The sequence below is a fragment of the Acyrthosiphon pisum genome, chromosome A1 (genome assembly GCF_005508785.2).
Source record: "Acyrthosiphon pisum isolate AL4f chromosome A1, pea_aphid_22Mar2018_4r6ur, whole genome shotgun sequence".
Classification (NCBI taxonomy): domain Eukaryota; kingdom Metazoa; phylum Arthropoda; class Insecta; order Hemiptera; family Aphididae; genus Acyrthosiphon; species Acyrthosiphon pisum.
In genome coordinates this window covers 104,749,664-104,775,196 of record NC_042494.1, presented here as the reverse complement: position 1 = coordinate 104,775,196, position 25,533 = coordinate 104,749,664, and the positions used below count along the sequence as shown (strand labels likewise).

Below are 25,533 nucleotides of genomic sequence, written 5' to 3'. Positions count from 1 at the left end.
AAACATCATTACATTTTTTAAATCGAACCACTAGAAGTACTTTAATTTTTGTCAGGCGCTTAGGTCGTTATTCTTATGTTGCACGTGTGTTAGACAAAGACAGCAAATCGCCACTTAATGGAAAACTATAACTGACTATATATTAAATACGAATATAAGCTAAGAAAATGGTTAAGGGAGAGATATATCTCCCTAATCCCTCCCCGTAAATACTGAGTAGTAGTTTATAATAATAAATAATAATTAAATCTACCTATTGAATTTCATTTCCATTTATTTATACGGAAGATTTGACCACGCAGTGATTTCTATGATTTGTAATATAGGTATGCAAATTTAATTATCGAAAATATTATGATAGTAATTTGCGTTATTTGAATCGTAAAAGTAACTGAAAATGTCACTCAACGGTTTGCGTTGACGTATTATGACACAGGTAACATTGTGGAACGACAACCTACCAGAAATCAGAATCAGTGACGACAACCATAATGCAGCAAAATGTATCAGGAATGTATGGTTTGATCGAGGCGGCCGTTGAATGAATAGGCAATAGCTACAACAGATGTGTTTATTATATAGGTACAACTGCCGTTGTTATTCGTTTGCCACCAAAACTAAAGAAAAATAGCGACTGTCTATGCGACCTTGGTACGCCGAACCTATACTCCGATCGTATAACATGGCCATCGTTATTATACTGTCCCGATCTATCTATTATAATTTATATATTATTACCTACTACTTACTGTAACGTTTCAATTTGATATGATCATACCGCGTCGCCGCGTCGTTGTTGTACCGTAGACGTACGCCTATCTGTATTTTTAATAATAAGTTATAAACTGACGAATAGTCATTAGATAAGTAGTAACAATCGATCGATTATTATGATTATTACGATTATATGATTAATAAGAATAAAGAAATAATAAATTTGAATGTATGATAACAGTAGTTAAGTGTAAACCATATGGTGTACTATTATAAAATATAAATTATAATGGTGTATAATTCAAAGCGTATTGGTTTTGTCATAATTTTAAGTTTAAATAATTGAAAAAAAAAACGCGGAAATATATATTTAATATTTTGAAATAAATATAATAAATACGTATGTAGAACATTATATTAAATTTCAAGCTTATTGTTGACCCAACACAAATTTTTGATTGATATTAATAGAAAAAAATATTATCTCTTGAACATTAGGTGATACATAAAACACACTAAAATGTTTGATCGCAACAAAACAACTAAAATTGATATTCATTCTTTAAATATCTAATTTTGTCAAAATTTGAACTTAACATGTCTTTATATGTTGATTAAAATATGCTTATGAGGAAACTTTTTTTAAATGTTCAATCCTTAGCTATAAAAATTGAACGTTTTATACATTTTTAACGACAAAATAATTAGCAAATTTTCAACATTAGAGCTTTAAATGCTTAATGTATTTTTAAATTGCTATTGTAACAATGTGCGAGGAGTCTTTATTAAATTTTCAAGATTTTTGACTCTACAAATACAATTTTATTCTCACTCATAGAAAAAAACTAAAAAATTGAAAATGTTTTTAAAGTTTAAACAGCTCAAAACTAGTCCAAATATAGTTAATAATATCAAGTACATATAGAAAATTATAAAATGAACATTTTGGTGTAAATTTCAATTAGGTACCTATATACAATTATATTATATTCGTTTTTGAATTACAACAAAATAAGAAAATCGTTCCATAAGAAATCGAGTGAATATCCAATGTTGTAAAAATGTTAACTTAAAATGCTCATACATTTTCAATTTGACTTTCCAGTAGACATTTTTTTTTTTGTTAAAGTTAGAAGAACTTATGAAGAATCTAGTATTAACTTTTAAAATCTTAGATATAAAAAGAAACATTTTTATGAATTCCTAACTCAAAATAATTTGCAAATTTTCATGATTTCGATGAACTTTGTAACTCCACACGCTTATAAAAAAATACTGTAGATTTACGGTCAACTTTTTACTAAATTTCAATTAACAACGATTTATAAGGAACCTAGTATTAAATTGTTGAGCTTTTGACCAAGTGAACATTTTTTCATCGAAGAAAATTTAAAAAAAATAATAAAAATCAAAATTGTCTTATGCCCATAAATAGGTAGTTCAATATGCCTAAGTAAAACTATTTTAAAAATTGTGTGGTGTATATAAAATGCTAATTCAAACATTCAGTGAAAAAATTAGGAATAGTGAATAGGTAATTGGTTTTATTTACATAGTAGGTACATTTATTATTATTCGTGTCAAACAAAATAAAACTTACCAATACAACAGACGAAATAGTGGATATAATAATATAGATTATTGCCATACAAATTGTCTTCAAATTAGCCATGATTATCGTTTGTCGTGTTTCAATCGAGGACATCTACGAGAATGACAATGCCGACGAATATAAGATATTGTATTGTCACCAGTATTTATTATATTATATGTTGTTCTTAGCTAACTTATCTGGAATATGAATCATGCATAGCTATATTTTAAACATAAAAAAGTTTCACAGAAAGATAAATTACTGAATGGCAAATAGCAACTGTAACGGACACGTATGTATAATACGTGTGTCATGTATGTTATATTACGAATTCGTTGAAATACTATAAGAATTGGATAATAACATTTCTCTAGGCTTTATAGTTTTGACATCACATTTGTATGTACCGTCATTAAAATAAAAATACATTATTTTGTATACAAAAGTGATCTGTAGTTGTGGATTGTAGCTATACGTCTATGTTTATGGTTCATTGGTTCCACGCGTTTTAACTATAAATAATTAGACAGAAATGTGCTATATAAATCATTGTGCATTAGTCGTTATTCATTAACATTAAATTACGAGTATAACCACACAATTGTGTGTAATAAATAACATTATTCAGAGAAAAATATTTTCTTTCAACAGAATTTAATCGTTTTTTATTTATTTTCAATAAAGTAATTTTATTTTTATAATATTACTTTCAATTATTTATATTTTATATACTACAAATTCAGTTTCTTGATATATTATGTTTCGTATTAGATATTGTATTCCTTAAATTTACTGTTATAACAGTTGTGTATATTATTAAGACATATATTGTGTACATATACCAATTACCAGATACCTACGTGATTATTAGATACTTATAATAGTATATAGGTAGATACTAGATACTCGTATTATAAAAAATGATGATAAAATAGAAAATATAAAAAAAACTTGTAAAAACTAAAAAATATTTATCGAGCTGTGTTAACAGGATATACTGAAATGTCGTTAACTGGAAAATAAAAATAATATTATTAAGATATCGAAACGAAGGAATAAGCAATATGAAAACTACAGGAAATAAATTATGACTATAATACTAAATTATGAATATATTTTAAATTAAATTATACATTGTAATGTTTATATAAATTAAGAATATTTATTTTCAAATATTGTAGTAACTATACTGAGTTTAGAATTAGAAGATACTCGAAATAAGAGACACAGATTACATGACGAAATTATGATTGATTTCAGCGTAACTTTAATCATATAGTTCTTCTTCCCATGGTTTAAAATCTATCGTATATTTTTGACTACAACTCCACTTCATCGAAGAATACCATCTAAAATATATTATTTTAATAGCAATAAATAGGTACTATAAAATATAAATACTTTTATATTTAATAATAAAACATTAAGAATTAAGAGGAATAAGTCTTAATAATACCTATGTATGGTCCTTGCCATGGATTAAATATACAAGGTTATTGAATATAGTCTATATAGGGCACAGACTATATTGTAATCAAATAAAATAAAATGGCACCGTAAGGGTATATGGTCCATGGCTTGAATATAGGTCACGCACCCTTAATTACGTTGCAATTTTAATTCCTTAATGTGATAAAATTATATAGTGGGGGTATTATTGCAATAACTTAGTATAATATTCCATGGTGTTTGCCGTGCGTTAAATATTTTCCATAAAAATCAAAGTAAAAACTAAATTTAAAATATTGCAAGTAATTTATGCTGAGGTAACTGTTGTATAAGTACATGATATAGTTATAAGTTATTAATTATTATGAATAACATAATAAAATATATTCTCACCCATTGTCAACTTTCGAGAAAATATTTTTTTGTAAGTTATCAACGGACGAAGTAGCGCATATAATGTGATCCAGATTAATAGATTTGAGTACTTCAAGTTGATCTGAAAAATAAATACAAAAATGAATTAAAAACGTTTGCCAAGCATATAAAAAAATATAAATGTGTCACGGATACTGAAATATAAAATAAATTGTTTACATTTGGAAAATTGACCAGACTGCCCTTCGTTATCGTAGAAAAATCGATCACCAACTCGGGATCTATAGAAAAAATCACCAATAATACATCGTGAGGTATTTCCAACTAAAGAATCGTTCTCTGGTGTCTCTAACAAAGCCCCTACAATGAAGTCTATGTCGTCCACAGTGGAATAAAGTGTCTCCAAATCATAAATATCCTGAAACAGATAAAACCGTTAAGTGGTTGAACGACACAGCACAATACACAAGATAATGAGCAATTCACCGTACAAGACTTTAAGGCACTTATCTATTAAAGCGTATATAAAATGTATAGTAATAATATTTCTACCATAACACTATAACAGTAAATCACTCGATGTCGTATTAAAAAAAATATATTATAATATTTTATTAGCTTTTTTCACTCACATCTGTTGGTATAGTATCAACTAAATCGCTAAATGACTTAGCAACAGGCAATCCACATAATTGTCTCATTTTATTATACGGCGGGAGACCTGTATCGCGCCCTCTTTGGATATCGTATGATAGGAGATCCACGCCAATCGAATTGTTTGAATGAAACATTAAGTATGAAATCTATTCGAAAATAGAAGCTATATTACCAGGTAAACAAGTTAACATTGAAATAGTCTTCTTTAATTATTATTTATTTAATAAGAAAACATTACCAAAGAATTGTATGAAGGTTGACTCAGGCGTCCTTCTGTATTTAATAAACCTCGGAGTAGATGGTCATAGTTTGAACCTTGTTGTAAGAGATACGGGCAGTTCATCCAGTCTGTAACATTGACTACTTGCACAGTTGTGAAATTCGAATCAATAAATCTACAAAAAATAAAAATAAAAATGTCATGTGGAAATATTAAAAAAATAAATATAATTTACACATGACATTTTTATGAAAATATGTGTATTTTATTTGCACCTATGTTGAGCTGGTACAATATTGTGGAGTACACGAAACGCGCCAGTTGAAAACTCTTGCGAAGTTGATGGGTTCACAGTAGGATCATATTTATTGTTACCCCCAAGCACTTCGTCCTCCGTATAGTTTTTGCCTAAATAAGGCCATATGTCATTATTGGATTATGTTTAAAATGTTTTAAGTTTTAAACAATGTTGGGTAAAATATTATTTATTTATTACTTTAAAGTACCTAGTACAAACATATACCTAAGATTATTGGTAAAAATTGTGTGTATGTAATATGTTGGATAATTGCACCAACGAATCTGCGAGATTCTTGGTATAACTTTTCATCAGACCACATAGCATTCCCAGTTTTTAGTTTAAACGCTACGAAATTGTGGAATCTCAAAAACATATTGTGAAAAAGTGCTATACCAAGGTTCAAATTTACACGTGAGTCTCCTGTAACAGAGTATAATTATATATATTACATCACATGTCACATGGTAGGGGTTTAGTTTCAACGTGTGGATCAGTCTTACCGGATTGGTACAAATATTTGTTGGTATCGGAAGACTCAAAGGACGAATGTGGACAAAACTCCTGGTTGTTATCAAGAACAGAAATTAACGCACCCCCAGTAAATGATCTCAGTGTCGATACAACGTTATCATTAGAACCATAAATTTGAGATCCGTCAATAAAATGTGAAGCATCGTCTATCTATAAATACAAGTTGACTGTTATTTACTTTTTGGAATAAAATTGGATGATAATTTACAAAAAAAAAATTAATTAAAAGTACATAATATTATGTTGTCAATAGGTAATGCATTAAAATATAACAAACGGATTAGGAAAAATAAATATGAATGAACTTCTAAACGTTATACAGTATCCAAAATACTAATTTATTGGTATATTTTCAACTTGTTAATCGTGTAAAATTTTTACGTAAAATCTTAACAATTTAAATTGGGACGGGACTTACAGCAGTTTCATTGGCCACCAATATTTAATTAAAAATGTGCTGTATAATATTATATACCTATTGTATTCTACTTAGTAGAGATTTTTGTAATTAATTTTCAATTAATAAAGAATAAAAATAAAAATTTTGGTATTTTGGTTATATATATAATATTCATGGAGTTATGAGTATATACTATATTATTGTTAAAAAGTGAAAAATAATATTATCTATAACGGACATTTTAACAACACTAGTACATGGTTTATTTATTTATTTTATTGAGCTTAAGCCTGGCAACTTAGGCCATTAGCTATTTTTGTTTTGTTTGTAGGTTTTTTTGTTGGTAGGGGGAAGAACACGTGTGTGTTTGTTTTGGCAGATTTTTTGATTTGGACACCCTTATGTATCTGCCATGCCCGGGGGGGGGATGGCGATGGCGGAACTTGTTCTTCGGACACCGTGACTTGCCCTAAGAAAAATGCGTCCATGGCCGAGGTATCGAACCGGCGTCGGTGTGCGTCGCAACCGAAGCCTTAGTCCGCTCGGCCTCTTCGTCCCCATTATATGGTTTAATGAACAGTTCAATTTATAAAAGACAAATAACAAATACTGAGACTTGATGACATAGCAGTATGTATAGGTATATATTATATATACCTATTATTTTATTTTATATGGTATTATAAATTTGAGTGCAATGGTACACATCACAGCATTTTCTAGAATAAATAATAAATAATATAATGATGCCTTACAAATGTCAATGGTTGCAAGGGACAGCTATAGTTATTTGATGTCATTGCTCGAGTAAATTGCATGCACGTCTTGTTGTACTTTGAGTATACAGGATCGTCTATTGGTATTGTGATAGTAGCTTCGCACGCTCTTGAAACCCAATGTTGATTTTTATATGCACAACAATCTAAATTAAATTATTTTAAATATACATAAAAATAGGAGAATAGGTAAGTGTGATCCAATTACAAATTTCATTGGATAGATACATGTAATCATATTATATTAAATATAAAATGAAATAATTGTATTATATTATTACCTTCCCCATTTGTATCAATTGCTAAATTAGAAACATCGTGAGCGATAAACTGGCCCCATTGCATTAGTAGCTGGTTGTTTTTGTCGGGGATTCTTATTTGTTTATTTAAAAACAGCTTCACTTGAATTTCTCTCGCACTCGGCAATGGTTTCCCATCAGATGATGCGCGCAATTTCGAGATCCCTTTAAAAAAACAATATCATTATATGATAATTTACATTCTTAAACAAATCTTAATGTACCCAGAACTTTATAATGTAAATATTAATGTTGGCTAGTAAACATTATTGTAATTGATGCTATAAACAATGTTAAAAAAAAGTGATATTTATATAATATAATATTATACAATACAATTAAGACATATTATATTGTGATTAATCTAATATACGTTTGTAAAGTATTAATATTTTATCTTTATTTTAAAGGTATAGTACCTATTGATTAGTTCCAGTAACAACGAATGTGTAGTTGTCGGTGGGTATATTACAATTATTATAATAAATAATAATATTATATCTATATTAAATCTAAATACCTACAGAATATAGATCAATATTATTAATTTTTATTAACGTCTGATAATATTATTTTTTTCTTCACAAAATTATAATGTTTTTACATATGATTATAATTTAATGTTAAAGTAGATATAGTGGCTTTATGATGTAAAAATAAGATATTATTTATTAGTATATATTATTCTTATAGACATGTGTTTTGGTAGAGCTGTAGTAATACAATAGCAATGCTCCAGCTTATATTAATTATATGCTAAGATATCTAATTTTTGCATTTTAAATTCTAAACAATAAACGGTTTATTAAAATAATTTATATTAAAATCTTCATCAATACTCGCCCTGATCTATATATAGTGTGAATATAATATGTCATCTATATAATATAATACCACATTGATATGAACAATTGTTTAAACAATAATTATTAATTACCATCGCTGTAGTGTGCGTCGACAAGTCTGATGAATGGGGTGTTCGATGAACCCCAAATTGGATTGTTTGGATTGTTACACGTCCCATTGCTAGTTCTGTATTTGTCACTATAGTCACACGAGACAATAGGTGCACATTGGTCGAAATACTCTCTGTTTTTCATATTGAAGTGATCTTTACTTTTAATGATTGCGTGCAGTGACTATTTTGAAATAATATAGGTATTAGGTAAATTACAATGAAGCATAATAATTAATAACAATTAGCATTATAAATTATTAAAAAAAATTATTTATTTGCAATAGTTAAAATAATAAAGTGTGCTTATCAAAGTATTAATAACGCTTTGTTAATTTTGTCTACACCTTTTTTTAATTATCAATGTTTTTTAAATCTTTTTTGAACGAATAATTTTTTTTCTATAGATTAAATGTGATAAATTAGTTATAGATTTTTATTTGATTCAACCTACGATTAATATCCTATATTAATAAACTATTTTATCGGAGAAATGTTAATAATTTAACATTATTTTATTTAATATCCCACGTATAGGTACATATTTTCTTTATTGCAATATACAAATATACAAATATACAATTATTAAATGGTTTGCTGAATCACAATAATTGTTTAAAAAATATAATATGGATTTCCAATTTACCATTAAAGTTGTTGTCTACAAAAAAATATAGTGTATTCATTTGTTTGTACTGAAGATCAGCTATATGATCCATACACATTTACAAAATATATTAATTGTGCAGTACACAACTTTTTGAATTTGTTTTACAGTTTTAAAAAGCTTTTCTGAAACGAATATCACGTGGACATAATAATATAATAATTGTAGTTTAGCTACTTTAATATTAGTAGTTAGAGGACCTATAAAGAAACATATTCTATCATATTTGTGATTAATTTATTATTTTTTATACGTTTCATCAAAAGCTTATATTCATTAATATATATATAGGTAGTATATACGTTTTATGTGTCTACAAATAATTATAATATAATAAATTAATAAATCATAATCTAATCTATGGAAATAGAATTATAATATTTTAAATTTACTTATGTATACAAGTATTCAATATTGTTGTTCTTTATAATACCTATATAAATTGACCTTTAAAGAAACTAATTTATATAGCCCACTCTATCAATTTAAATATTTATAGGTTATAATGACGATTGATAAGAGTTTGTTTAACGGTCAACGGTTAACACTTAACGTCAATGTATTATCTCTGACAATCGTACGTTACATAATAAATTAATTTACCTACTCAACGCTGATTCTAGGTGAATATTAAATCTAATAATGTAATGTTCAATATTATTAAATTGAAATACGAGAATATTACATAAGAACTAGTAAGTAGTAACGTTATGGTTTTACACATTTTAATTATTTCACCAGGTATAATATTTTATACATACATACAAACATACATATTATACCATAACGTATTATAATTTATAAGTATACAGTTGATGAATTTAAATATTGAAAAACTCAGCGTTAAGTTTTGGACCATATTTTCATTTGTACATTTTATCATCTTGAATTTAATATTGGTCAAAAATCCAAATGTATGTACCTTTAGATGAATAAAATATTTTATTTTGTAGCTTTTAATTTGTTGCCTATCGGTCCTATCTTCAATTGAAAGCGCATGGGTATTTAAATATTTTAAAGCTTAAAAGAATACATTAAAGATTTTTAAGCCATCGAATCACATTAACAAAAACATACAAATAGTTAAAACTGTTTTGCATTCATGTTATCATAAGTTATTGATATGTTACTGTAGTATGTTACACAAACTACTTAAATGTTTGTAAATGCCTCTGTTTTTGTAAAGAGTTGTCGACTCTTTGCCCCTTTCTATGAACTCACCCCTTGGAGAATAGATTTATTGATAAAGAAAGGGTCTAAATTTTACCGATATATTCAATTATAGTTCAACTTGAAACAAATATATTGTACCCATGGGCATGGCACAATGGCTGTATATATATGTGATAAACGTATTTTATTTTACCTGGACGTACTGGTCATTGTCTGACCAAAAATCTACAACTGATATCGAGAACGTGATAATTAGAACCGAAAATATTACGAAAATAACAAAAAGTTGACTTCTATAGTCATGCAGCGGTTTCGAGTCCTTATCGTTTCTATGGAGAAGCAGACCTCTAAAAAATAACAAAAAATAAAATAAATATAACTATGTGATAGATAAACTTAACTCAATGGGCATGCATTGGTAATTAATAGCTTATATAGGAAAGCATTAATAATTCATATTTAGACACTATATATTTTTGTCTTATTTCAAACGGATACGGTAATTAATTTAATGTAATTAGGTACCTACTGAATTTATGCAGTGTTATATTAAAAAAAACATATTATATTATAGAGTACATAGTGTATATTTACGTTGTTTCTCCATTCTTAGTCCACGTCTCTAATGCAATATCGTTTACCATTTCGAATTAGAACTATTTATTTATCATCGAAAAAGTTGCTATTCAGTGCACCATTGGCACGTCATCCAGAATCTATAGCCAGACCAGCCGGTTGTACCATAACTACTGATATCTAAACACAGAGCACTATATCCATTAATACAAACGGCTGATAACATTTTTTATACATCACATTATCACAATCGATTATTCTGGCTTCCTTTATAATCGATAATTATTTCGTATAATAACTTTTTATTTATACCTGTTTGATTATAATTGTTATTTGTTACTATTATATTATGTAATAAGTAATAACCAATATATAATATATGTATATATTAAATAATATTTATCAACATAATAATTAATTTTATTAAGAGGATGTCGGCGCACTATTTGTTTTCTCTGTCAGGCTCATGCGCAACATAGATAATACACTTTCACCTAAAATTAGATTCTGGGTGAAACGATGAATGTATTGATTTTACAATGATGTGTGTTTTTATTTTTTTTATATTTTTTTTTTGTGTCTGTCATCACCTTTTAGGACAGTAAAAATGCTTTGATTTTCTTTAACAGTATCTTTTCTTATAGGAAAGTGAGGAGAGGAGAGGAAAAAGAAAACCATCAAAGTATGTAATCACATTATGGAACTGTTTTTTGAGAGTAATCCAAGATTTAGCTACCACAAATAATGGTATAGCAGGGTGGCACAATTGTTTCACATCACTAATAAATGGTATGCATCCTTCAATTTGGCGATTTAAAGATGCATTAAAAACAGAAGAGAATATTAACAGATTGAAAATCGAACAATATGTAGAGGGCAACGACCCCCCCCCCCCAAAAAAAAAAATTTACCGAGATAGAGCAGCTAAAATAAAAAAAAAATATGTACCAACTATAACACAATAATACAAATATTGAAGATTTTCTTGGTTGAATTGCATACAATTTTCAATTGCAAGTTTAATTTTTAGTGCTTTTCATTATTATATACCTACCTTGATGATTTATTATTTTATTTTATTTTATTATTAATCTAAGACGAAAAAATATAAAAATTTTAAATTGTAAGTTTAATCTGTTTAATTTTTATATACCTACCAATATTTTTAAACATATTTTTTAATCTAAGACAAAAAAATATATTTTTAAGCATACATGTAACCAGAGTTGTTACATTTATTACGCAATTATTACTGAAAATGTTATTTTGTGATCAATTGCCGTGCGGTAAATTGTTTACGATCAATTAACGTGTATCCCGTGACTTCACCGCGGTGGCGGAACGAAGACGCGGCCGAAGGGACAACGCCAGGGAGAAAATTACCGAGAGTCAAGGATCGTGCTGTGGTCCGCTGACTCTCGCCTTTTCACCCAGCGGTAATCCTACATCGGCAGCTTCGCTCGTCCCCACCGTTTCCGCAGCACATAATCTCACTTGGCTCGCTCCGCGTCTTGGTCTTCGTCGACCGTCGATGCGCACGACATCGCGCACTAGCCGCTATTTGTCACCGTCAACCGTGGTCGCTTCCGTAGCCGTCTCGGTCTGGCCTTGCCGGCGGGGCAAGGTCGTCAAGCGTCCGAGCAAACGTACCATCTACACTCGTCAACCCACGGGACAGGTCGGAGAACGTACAGCAACACTGCATTTCCGCATCAATTTTTCCAATAGCTTTCAAAAGCACCGTGAAAAACAAAAGAAAAATGAAGGAAAAACGGGAATTTTTACGCAAAATCTGTTTTCGAGAAAATTGATTTTGGTTTTTGGTGTAACTTTAAAACGAATGACTGTAGATACATGAAATTTTCACTGGTTGTTTATATTTCCATTTTCTATACATGATAAAATTTTAAAAATATTTTGATTTGTTTTGAGCTGTTTACGGACAATTTCAGTTTCCAAATCGAAGCATTATTTCGACTACTTATTGTGTACACAGACACAAAAAATAAAAAAATAAAAAAATAAAATAAAAAAAGGTGGGTAAGTGGATGGCGCTCTGCTGTACAGTAGGTTACAAGTGGGTCACTGTATAATGGATAGTATTAAATTTGAATTCAATGATATAATATCACTGTATAAGAAAAACGATTCTGAGCGGAGACGGTTTGTCAGTCTAGATATTAGACATACATATTATAGGTATACTTATCTATAGTATTATTAATAATAATTAAATATATATAAATAGTTATAAATATAACTTACAATGTCCGTAAACAGCTCAAAAAGAGTCAAATTATTTTCAAAATGTTATCGTATATATAAAATGCTAATATAAACATTCAGTGAAATTTTCAAGTTTCTACAGTAATTCGTTTTTTAATTACAACAAAATAAGAAAATCGTTACGTAAGAAATCGAGTGAATATCAAATGTTGTAAAAATATGAATTTCAAACGCTCATAAAAATTTAATTTGAGTTTCTTATAGACATTTTTTTTTTTGATAATGGTAGATTATCCTATAAGGAATCTTGTATTACATTTTAAAATCTTAGTTCTAAAAAGAAAAATTTTTACGAATTATAAACTCAAAATAATTAGGTAATTTTCGTGATTTTTCCATATTTTGTCAATTTTTGAACTTTAAATGCTAATAAAAAAAAACTGTGACTAAGGATTTTTAATATTTTTCAAATATCATTGTAACAATATAAGTAGGAGCCTTGTATTAAATTTTCAAGTATATTTATTAAACAAATAAAGTTTTATTGAAATTTATAGAAAAAAAAACTAATTAAATTGGAAACTGAAATTGTCCGTAAACAGCTCAAAACAAATCAAAATATTTTTAAAATTTTATCATGTATAGAAAATGGAAATATAAACAACCAGTGAAAATTTCATGTATCTACAGTCATTCGTTTTAAAGTTACACCAAAAACCAAAATCAATTTTCTCGAAAACAGATTTTGCGTAAAAATTCCCGTTTTTCCTTAATTTTTCTTTTGTTTTTCACGGCGCTTTTGAAAGCTATTGGAATTTTTACCTCCCAAATGCACCAACTAGATTCACTTTCCTATCAGAAAAGGTACTGTTGAAGAAGATCCAAGCACTTTTACTGTCCTAAAAGGTGATGCAGACACAAAAAAAAATAAAAAATAAAAATAAAAAAACACACATCATTGTAAAATCAATACATTCATCGTTCCACTCAGAATCTAAAAATAAAATAAAATAAACACCACTGTAAAACCAATAGCTTCCTCGCTCCGCTCAGAATCTAAAATAACTTAATTATGATTTACAAGTTACAAGTTACAAGTGTTATAACGTACGCCGTGTCTTAAAAAAAAAATAATAATTAAACCAAGTCGTTAATTTAAAATGTTTATACAGGTAAATTTGGCGTAAATAGGCTGTCTCATAAGACATACCTTTTTTATTTTGACGCAAATAGACTGAACCCAAAACGAATTAATTTATTTTGGCGCTAACGGGTAATTCCCACTCCCCTTATTCATAATAAAGGACAAAAGACAAAAACAATTTTACATTACAATTAATATTTAATGATCAATATATTATGTTTAATGTTTATAAATAAGGTAGGTAATAAAATGTAGGTAATACTATAAAATGGGAATAAAATTATTTACTATTACTGTACAATATATTTTATAAGCTGAACAGTAAAAAATATAAATCTTAATGAATTTTATCTTGAAAGGTTTAAATGGTAGGTATCAACGACGCTGCTGGGACAGCTTGCACATTACTTCGACAACATCAAAGTCTAATATTATGCGCATAAGTTCCCTATTATTGTTTATTCATTATTATATAAAGTTAGGTAGTTATATAATATAACCATGATGGTAAAAATATAATTAGGTATGCAAGTTAAATAATGATAACGTATACTTCGTAGTATTTATATATGTTTGAGCACACTGAATGATTAAAATATAAATATTATTTCTGTAGAACGTATATATAATAATGTTTACTTTCCGTTGAGTCTTATACTTACACAGGTATATAGGTTTGTATGTGGCGCGTCATAACGTCTTGTCCGGAAAATGTCTATTCGGACAACGACCGCGCGCCCATCCTCCCAGCTCGAACAGGGCTCATATACACCGGGTGAAGAAGTGTTTATTCCAAACACACCATCAATCTCCTTCAGCAATGACCCGAAACAATTATTTAATTTTTGTTTTAATTGGTTGGCTCCCGGGCTGCGGTTATATATCCGCGAGAGGAAAACGGAATAATATCCCGAGTGTGTGCGCGCGTATATACGAACGCCAAAGGGATACCCTGCAGGTTCTGTGCTGGGTGTTTCAGGTTGACAGCGCGCTTGATCGATGACCATAACTCCACGTCCTACACACAAAACACCCCCCCCCCACACCATCCATATTATATGCTTTCCCTCTTACTCTGTATCGTCACATAACGCCCACGGACCATCCCCGCTCGTACGCATGCACTATCCACGTTGTATACTTCTCCCTTGCACGACTCACGCGCGCGCGATCGCTCCTTCACCCCCTCGCCACAAAATTACTATCAGCCTCTGGACGGTGAACAAACCACTTCACCCCAACCTGGTGTATAATAATAATAATCACAGATGCTGGTGATCGGGCGTGCGTGCGTGTATGTGTGTGAGTGTGTGTGTAAGCATATAGGCCCTAGAAAAAATATTTCAAAACTCAGCAGGGCAGTGGTTTTTGACGGTCTTTATTTACGAATGTTTATAAATAATAATATAATTACAACATAATAATATTATTATCGTAATATTACATACGTCTGTAATCTGTATAACTCAGATATATTTTCTCGTCAAAATCACAACGAGGATCTCAGCTCAGGTTCAAAATAAATGTTATGAAACCTACAGTGACAAGACATTTTTAATGGGATCCATAAATGGCCGTTATTCTATAACATAAAAATAATATCCAAATAGAGATTATTTTGTATTACCTAAGTGTATTTAACACACCGTGTCCAATCACGACTTGGCTGTTTTTAATTAGTATTATATTATGCATTAATAAAATATATGAGAAATATGAATTCATATGATGCAAAGTAATAGATAATTAACTTTTATAATTTTATACTTTTAAGTATAATGAAGATAAAAATAATTTAAAATTTGTAGATGCTGCAGTTGGAGATTGAATATTCCTATAACTGCCATCCTTTTATGACTCATGTTATCAATCGAAAATCCGTGATTTACTTTATAGCTATACATTATACATATATTTCTATTTCATATTCTGTATAATATACCTATTGGCTATTATATAATAGATAGTATTCGGGGTTTCTGTTTTCCACCAAAGTGACCCTCACCATGTTCATGTTCCGTCACAATAAAATAATATATTATGTAAGAAATTTTTCGAATTATTACTATTTAATCGTGGCATGATCCCATTATTAGCCGTGTTACGGCGGAATAGGCAGTAGGTGGTACCTACATATGTAGATATCTCAGAATCTTAGCATTACGCGGTGGTGATACAACGAAAAAGTCTCCTTTTGTATAGTAAAACTTGTAATTAGCAACATGTTTAAATGTATTATTGTACACTTTTTATGTACATAATTAAAATGTATAAGTTAATGTATTACATCGACGCTATTCTAATTATTTTGATAAGATATAGAGATTAGAGACTATATATACGAGGTGAAGCGTGGTGAGATGCTTATATTGTCATCATTGCAATTTGATGGATTTAGGTTCAGGTGTTTTCGAAAAATATCTTAATTTTTTTTTGCTAATTTCGGAATAGGTATTACCTTAAATGGAAACTGTAATGGTGAAAACGGTCGAGAGCAGAGGGTCACTGTGGCGGAAAACCGTTATACGCCATAATATTCATACTTGCATAACTACCTGGTTATATTATTATTAGTTAATATTTCTCCTAAAATGCAAAATTCTGTTTGATACATAAATAATATTTTAGCTATAAGTCTGTAAAATGTCCATTAAAAAAGGGATGCAAAATAATTAAACAATATCCAACCATGACAGAGATCTCGCAAAATAGGTAAGTATTTTCAGAATTAAAAATTATCACCATGAAAGTAACATTACGAAATTTTATTTCTTTAATTGAAATGAAAATGAGTATGTACCTCCTAATGGCTAATATATACCTACACATATTATACATAAAGTAATAACTAATAAGATTATTAATATTTTTAGAAAAATGTGCGATTATGTGTTTTTTTTATGTTTATCTTTAGATTTTGGAGCAGTAAAACTGTTGAAATTGTATTTCTTTGGTAAAAAGTAAAAATGACTAGTACTTTTAAATATAATCAGATAAAAGAAAATGAACTGAATACCTAACTGTAATTTTGACGCAAAACCAATTTTGCTTCCTTGTTATAATTCAAAAATAACTACACATTTTTTACCATAATATTATGTACCTATACTTATATTAGCTTTTTCTAGAAATGATATAATTTTCAACATATGTTGGCTCTTTTTTGTGCTCTTTATAGGCATTTCAAATATTTGACATTTTCAGTTTTTTTTTTTTAAATTTATGTGTGATTAATTTTTTGTTTGTAAGTATAAATTCTCAAACATTTAATCAAAGGATCCTTATAAGTTTTTCTTACCACAATTTATAAATATAAAAATTGCATTGTTAAGGTAACCGTACATTTTTAAGAAATTTGATTTTTAAACGAATAATAATGATTTTAGCTATTGTATATGTTGCTGTAGTTTATTAAAAAAATATGATTCGTAGGGAATTAAAGATTTCACCATTACATATATATTATTATTTAATATACACGATTACATTTTTAAAATATTAAGAGTGGCGTATTGACTTATAACATATAAGGAAATAAAAATAAAAATAAAATATAAGGCATATAATTAACTATAAATTATGACAATAAACTAAACATTTTTTTCAGTTTTAGTGATATCAATATCACGCTATTGCACTATTAAAAAATATATATATAAATGTAGAGACCCGCACCGATATAATAATATTCAATAGAACGAGAACCAAAAGAATGTCGATCACACCCACTCGTCGTAATGTATACGGATAATATAATATCGCTTTAAGCCTCGGGGACGGCATGTCAAAATAACAGGACGTATTAAAGAGTTTTGCGAGTATCGTCACAGAGGTGACCTTTTTCTTCTTTTCTTCTTGTATAATATTATGATGTGTGCGAGGAGGAAACCGGTGAGTGTGTGTGTGTTTGCGTAAAAACAAGACTCTCTCAGGACGTCCCGCGGTGGGAGGGCTTGCGTGCGCTATCGTGAGAGACGCGTCTCGGATGTCAGGTCGTTCGTGGCCTAATAGACGTTTAAAAATACAGATATCTTCGTACACACACGCTGGGCTAACGGGCGTACCTATATATGTGTGTATACTGTCCGTGTGTTATTATACCAGAACGAGCGCTGTCAAGTCACCTGGTATATAGTATAATAACGTGTGCCAGGAGACACATATATATTTTATATTATTATACTATAATATTATTATTATCATTGTAATCGCGGTTTTTACTCTTTTAATGGCCTCGCCATCTATATAAGTAGGTACGTGTATTATAATAAAGGTAAATCGAAATTGTTATATTATATACAGTTTATATTATATGACACGTTATTGACGGTTTCTTTATTCTTACGTCCTCCTACTCGTCAGAGGTCTTCACGAAAAAAAATTCGTGGCAAATACGTTTGCCGCCCTATCTCGCTGTAGGATTGCACAATATAATATCTGTTATTGAGGACACCGGAAATTACGATTGGTTCGATTTTTTTTTTATTGTTGTAATTCACATATTATAGGTACCTATTTAATATTTATCATAAGCATTTCTACAGTAAAAACCTCAGCCATTTACCATTTATTAAGAAAAAAAATATGTTTTTCGACCGGTATCAGTTCGGTTATTATAGTTATATCATATTTAGAATATTTGTTATATAGGTAGATAATATATTATACATTACACAATGCCTACAGTTACAATGTACACAATATAATGAACTAAAAAAAAAAACTTATTAAATTAATAGATTATAAAATAGTATAACTATAAATTATATATTATAATATAATATAAATTATATTGAATATTTATAATGTATATTTAATAGGGGCTTAGTAAATATATTATATAGGTAAATAACTAAAATAAGTCTATAAAGGATGCAACAAAAATAATTAAACTCTGACGTAATATTTCCCCTTTGTCTGTTGACTGTTTATGATTTTGGTAAACATTGACTTATATTGCAGCTGCCGTTGAGTCAACTTTGACGTAATTTAAGACACATATTTTATGTTTATAGATAAGTTAATGGCTTGAGAGCAGCTATAGTACCTGGTAACTTATAGTATCTATACCTACGATAAAAATATTTTTCATTTATATTATATAATATTATATATTTATACCTATTAAGTATATAATTGTTAGTTGTTACAAATGCATAAGTGCAGAAAGTGTTGATTGTTCGAATAGGTGCAATCGGTTATTGTTCTAGGATTAGCATAAGAAACACAATTTCAAGCTGTTCACTATAAACTTACTAGGTATAGGTATACTTTTATTTGGCAGAATATAAAATTGTAAAAAAAAGATGATCACATCAAGTAGGAATTTCAAATATATACAGTACCTATAATGGGTTTGAGCCTATTTTAAAATACAAATACAAAACACTTGTATTATACCTACTTAATACAATCGGTACAAATCTCAGTATCCAAAACCATGAATAGATGATCATGAGCTAAAAAAATGTTTAAAAAGGTACATATTCGTCCCTTGGGTGCACATCTCACATCAGTTAAACTACCCTCCACAAAACGCCCAGACTCCTGGACAGGACCGTATCGAATTGCATACTTATTTGTATTGTCGAGTTATGTGGGGTAAATCCCTTGGGTGAAACATACAAAATTTGGTGGTCATGCTATATGGCACGACCGATTATATACCCCTGAAGCAAAAATAATGTTTATACATAAAAATAACAGTTCTTATATAATATAGGTAATATATTATTTGTATATGTATGAATGACAAATCTATAAGTATAATTTAGGTAGGTACACATGTGAGATTATAATAGTAACATATAGTTGGTTAAACTTAGCTTATTATAGTATTGCATATAAATATATATAATTTAACTTAATTATTAAGTTGTATAATATTATATTTTGTAAAATATTACCGATGCACTCTATGTGTATTATAATTACTATAACTATTTGTTTAGTAATATACCTATTCGTGATGCTGACGCAGTAGCATCGTGTGCCGCCGTTAAGCCTTGTGATTGAGTGAACTTTTTGTTGTTAAGTAACATTGATTATTAATGTTGACAATTAATATTTATTAATTGTTAACTGTCATTGTAGCCTCTGTGGCTTTGTTTTTGTAACTAAGCTCCAAGTATATTATTATTATATTAAATTGTAATACCACAATATTATTTATTATTTTTAATACCTATATAGGTATAATAATATTTTATGCTAACATCCTAGCATCAAGTATCTAACGTTTTGTGGTATCAAAAACGCTGCCGGAACTTCTTGTGAAATACTGCAATACAAATACTTCAACAACGCCGTCGTCGTTTATTAATTAATCACAATTAATGATATATAACCTACCTATAGTTACAAACTATTATACCATAATATCGACTAAAAACAAACTTATTAGGTACAATATTACATAAAATCCTATCAATACAGAGAAAACCTAATAAATGTATTTTGTGATAATAATATCAAGTTTAACGAATGATGACAGATAAGTGTCTTATTTATTATTTATTTTTCATTTTTATATTAAAATAGTTATATAATGTAATAATTATTTTGCATTTTTTCATCGTGATATGAATTATTATTTATTCATATCTATTACCTATTATTGTACAAAAACATAATTAAGTGAAGCTCATATTTATAACTTTTTGATATGTTGAGTTGGTGTATATAGAATACAAATGTATAATAATATTTATACTTTATATTTGTGTTTACTTTCACAGATTATTTTCCCGGTTTGAAATTAATAACAGGTTCGTAATAAAATTATTTTAGGTTAATCACTTGTATTTTCATGTAATTTTACAGATCCCACGTATATAGCTAAATTTATGTAGTCTCATTATATTTCACTTCATATGACAATATTTAATATTTATATTGTGTATGAATAATAGTGAATAACACGACGTGTTCGTATGTGTGCGTGGTTGTGTATAATATTACTTATTTAAATAAATGCTGATTAATGGTTATAAATGGTAGAAACTATAAGACATTTTAAACCGTGTATATAGAGAGGAAAATATCGATACCGTCGATGACGCGATAAACTTTCAAATAATATATAGGTACCTATAATCTATGAACTATGGTGTATAATAATATATGTACTATGTAGTATATAATATAGCTTTAAGACAAGCCAATTTGTCATGACAAAATGTGGGCTTATACATTAATTTATGACTCTGGACTGTCAGACCCCTTCGGCGCAAACGCTCTTAATTAAGCCCCGTCCCATAGCTGGCTTTCGACGATGACTTTCCTAACTGGGGTGTGTTTTATTATCAGTGTTATTAAGCAACAAAGACCGTTACGAACACGCAGTTTTGTAAAATAAACTGAAACACAATCTGAGTTTATATCGTGACAGTGTGACACAGTCTTTTTTTCTAATTTCCTACATAATCTATATAGATTATAGGTATATATTTAATAAATAATATTGTATATTATATAATATTCATGTATATGCATGCCTCGTTTTTGTATAACATATAACACATATTAATATATACTTGACGTATCGACATTCGACATAGGTAATGGTATTGTCTATTTATGGTCTACCATGGTATCTACATAATGTATAATAAGTATAATTCCTCACTTTCTCAACTTTGTGCAGGTAAAAAATATTTAAAAAAAAAATAATACAACTATAGTAGTATACCTATTAGGTAAATATATATAGGTACTAGGTAGGTACATGATTATTAATTAAGATAAATAATTTAACATTTATTGTTGGTTACAATATTTATACTTATTATTATGTATTTATGAACTAAGTAGGTACTTAGATTAATTTTTTACCCAGCCATCTGCGACTTCCCACATATACTTTTTAACTGTAGGTAATTATACATCTATTTTCTTCCCGCGCAAAAATTTTCTCACTTGAATTAATTCTTTAAATATCCCAGCTAATTCCCAGTCCATCCTTTTTTCCTATTCTCACTTTGTTATTTTGTCCATATTCAATCTACTCCATCACGATGGGCTTAAAATGTTTACTTAATTTAATAATTTAATATGAATAAATTTAATTATATTTAAAACTATAATTTCGAAATTGATGGTTTTATACCAGGTTATTAATTATATACCTAGTTTATAGGGAAAACAATTATCATATATTATATTTTAAATTCTAAAATTGTAATATATAATATTTATATAATATTAAGTATTAGAAACTTCAAACTAGAGTATATATAGGTCTTCTATTGTAAGCTACAAATAACAATAATAATTAGGTATTACTCGTTTATTTACACAAATATACATAAATACATTGTGACCACATTATGTATATAGATATCGAGCAAAGTTTAATTCATAATCTGCAAATGATAATATGTTTTTTACTACTATACATGGATTTCGGATATAAAAATACTGCTTCTGACTTATGCATGTGCAGTCTCGTATGGGTTGCTATATTAATATTGTTAAAACTTAAAACATATTAATACATTTAGTTGACTCTGCAGATACGGATTTTTTTAGTATACATGTCCTAATGTTAAACATCAGTGAAGCTCTGTTTAAGCAAATTGACAACTAAATTTAAATTATTTACAAAATAGTAGTTAAAAAGTAGGGATGTTAGAAGTAAGTGAGCGCTCTGCTGCACCGTAGATTCGTCAAGTGCGTATACCTCGCTATAGTTAGTGAGTTGTAGTACCTAATGTAGGTATGTATGTTAAATTTGGGTTCAATGATAAATCATAACATACGTAAAAACGATTCTGTATGTCTAAGTAGTAAGAAGTACCTATATTAATTACCTAATGATAAATATATATTACTAATTGTTATTATAGTAATAATACGGTAGGCTGAAAACATTGTATTTATTATTATATTATTAATTAATAATTGGATATAAATTGTAAATATAGGTATGACATCATTAAGCATAAATAGTAAAAAAAAAATCGGGTAAATAAAACAGGAATATTAAAAATTCTGATATGCAGTATGTAAAGGTACCCATTCCTTAGCATTTTATAAAAGTAACTATTAACTCTAGTACCACACCCATTTCTGACAACAATTATAAAATACTTAGTATAGTATGCAATTTTATTTGTTAAATTTTCATGCGATTTCACCGCAGAGTAAAAATTATTTACAATACATATTTGTTTTGTATTTGGATAAATTCTATGTAAAAAAGATCGTACAAAATATATTCTATTGCAGCAGCCTTGTGGGAAAACCAAAACATAAAAATCGACAGTTCCTTTTTATATACGACTATAATAGTAGTACGACTATATATACGAGATTGGCACATATGATAAAGCATGATGTAAGGAAAAGGTATATTTATTTTTTATGTACCAATTATAACGTTGTAGTTAAATATTTTAGAGGAAAAATATAATGAAAACTAAATCGACAAAATAATATCTAAAGCATAGGTACCGGCGTACCGCAATTACACACTATATTATAATATAGTCTATTACATTATATAATATTTATAATATATTATACTGCGCGTACAATATAAAAATTATACATGGTGACGAAAAGCGTCATCCGACCGGTGGCCGAGAGCGAGCCCGACCGCTTTTGACAAAAGACGCGCCGCGAAAAGTGGGTCATACGCGGCGGTGGCGGCGGCAACAACAATAACATCGACGACAACGACAAGCACAAGAACAACAACAACAACAATAGGATAATATACGACACCTAGGCCGCGACAGCGGGTGACGCGCCTGCTCCACCCGCCCATTGGCCCGGAATCGGCGGCCGGCACACAATCGATCACCGGCGGCGGCCGTGGCTTCCGCCCAGTCACGGGATGCTGCGGCCACGTGGACCGGGTGGCGCTCGGCCATTGGCCCGGCCGTACCCGATGGGTGTCACCGTACGGCACGCCGCGGCCGGACTCCACCCTGTCCGCGGATCGCCGAAAACAACGTCGACGACGACAACGATAACGATACACACGAGCGCCTTACGGAGGAGGTAACCGCGTGCGCAACCAGTAGTATGACGATATATCGCGGTCTGTATTATAATACGAATTGGTGTGGGTAACCGTCGCGCAGTTGTATACCGCGGTAGTGCGCGATATACCGTCGACGTCCAGTTAGGCACGTACCGACCGACCGCGCAGCCACAATATTAGTATTGTTTTAGAGCCGCTTTAGTGCTATATTGCCGTCGTCGCGACCACGCGTTCCGTCCGTTGAGTTTTCGGGCCGCCGAGTGCCGCGAGTTTCGGGTGAATATATTTCTGTTTTTTTCCTACGAGTTTCGTGTGCGCGCCCGCTACGGTGGTATGCGCCGACCCTGTCGCCACTGCAGGACGAAGTGATGTTATCGATGAACAGACCTATTATCTATCAGGTACAACCAAAAATGGAATATACTATATTTTATACTTATTAGTTACTCGTAATCCGATCAAAGTGTATCGAACATTATACTGTTAGGTACTAATGGTAGCCGATATGTAGACAAGTGGTTGAGCTGGATCGCAGTACCTATTATTGTGATAAACAGTTCCCGCCCGTTCACGGATTTTGAAAGGGGGGAAAAAAAAGTAGGCAAGTGGTTGGTTATACCTAGCATTAGTATCTGTAATTATAGGTAGATATACTACCCACATATAATGTAATATTATATGCTCGCCATATTCCAAAATAAATGTTTTGAGTTTTGACCTCTAAAGAAAAATCTCTAGGAGAAAAAAACATAATATTTTTACCTAAAAAATTATATATTATAACTATATTAAAAAATAAAAGTAATAATAACTATGTAAAACGTTATAGGTAACTTATAAGACACATTTTGATACAAAATATGAAATAGAACTATAATAATAATAATTTTTAAAAAAAAAACAATTTTTTACCACATTATTACTTGCTATATGATATATATTATATAGGTACCTATACGATGATTAGCCACCTATATTATATAAGTATATAGAAAATATGTATAATTAATTAATATAATATATGGGTATACGGCCTATACAGTATAATATTTGTTCGCTAACCAATTTTTTTCATCACCTATTGGTGGAAAAAAATCAGGTTAGAAATCCGTTTATCAACATTTGTTCATGTTATTGATAAAATATGTAAGTTGTGCCTACAATCGTATGAAATTGTGTCGTTATTTGTGATACTATGTCAATAATAATTTTATTCGTAAATCGTTTTTATTTATTATTATTAAGCATACCTACCACAAAAATTTTAGTGGTTCTTCGATAAGAAAATTAAAAAATTATAAAACATTTAGTTCCGGGCCTAATAATGTTTAGTATTTTGAATAATTTAAAATTGTAATACCTACGTCAATTCCAAGCTTCTTTTTAAAAAAATTCAATGAGTACTACTAGTTGCTGGTAGCTTACTTTTTTTTTGCTCATTTTTCTTTTAGCTATAAAAATAAATCAATTTCTAAGTTGTGTGACATG

The 25,533-nt window shown here is 29.3% G+C and overlaps 3 protein-coding genes across 4 annotated transcripts in view; 1 reads left to right on the top strand and 2 right to left on the bottom strand.

The window, feature by feature from the left end:
- The window catches only part of LOC100574337 (peroxidase-like), a 15,167-nt gene extending 12,292 nt beyond the window's left edge, over positions 1–2,875 (bottom strand). The window contains exon 1 of one of the 2 annotated variants that reach the window (XM_008183772.3): positions 2,315–2,875. In XM_008183772.3, coding sequence (XP_008181994.2) covers positions 2,315–2,419 — 105 coding nt within the window. In that variant the 5' untranslated portion in view covers positions 2,420–2,875. The remainder of the gene's footprint in view (positions 1–2,314) is intronic. The other variant, XM_016803594.2, reaches the window with a different exon arrangement.
- Positions 2,876–3,405: 530 nt separating this feature from the next.
- Positions 3,406–10,872, bottom strand: LOC100167497 (peroxidase). The gene is made up of 13 exons (XM_001946540.5): positions 10,706–10,872; positions 10,305–10,458; positions 8,254–8,455; positions 7,299–7,481; positions 6,997–7,163; positions 5,811–5,991; positions 5,533–5,730; positions 5,285–5,417; positions 5,028–5,184; positions 4,765–4,935; positions 4,352–4,550; positions 4,151–4,253; positions 3,406–3,657 (listed from the first exon to the last, which is right to left on the bottom strand). The coding sequence occupies exons 1-13, from the start codon at positions 10,753–10,755 to the stop codon at positions 3,576–3,578; spliced, it is 1,980 nt and encodes a 659-aa protein (XP_001946575.2). The 5' UTR covers positions 10,756–10,872; the 3' UTR covers positions 3,406–3,575.
- Positions 10,873–24,050: 13,178 nt separating this feature from the next.
- Positions 24,051–25,533, top strand: part of LOC103309113 (muscle-specific homeobox protein tinman-like) — a 50,985-nt gene continuing 49,502 nt past the window's right edge. Inside the window, exon 1 of the mRNA XM_029487951.1 lies at positions 24,051–24,446. Within this exon, the coding sequence (XP_029343811.1) occupies positions 24,414–24,446 (33 nt within the window). The 5' untranslated portion in view covers positions 24,051–24,413. The remainder of the gene's footprint in view (positions 24,447–25,533) is intronic.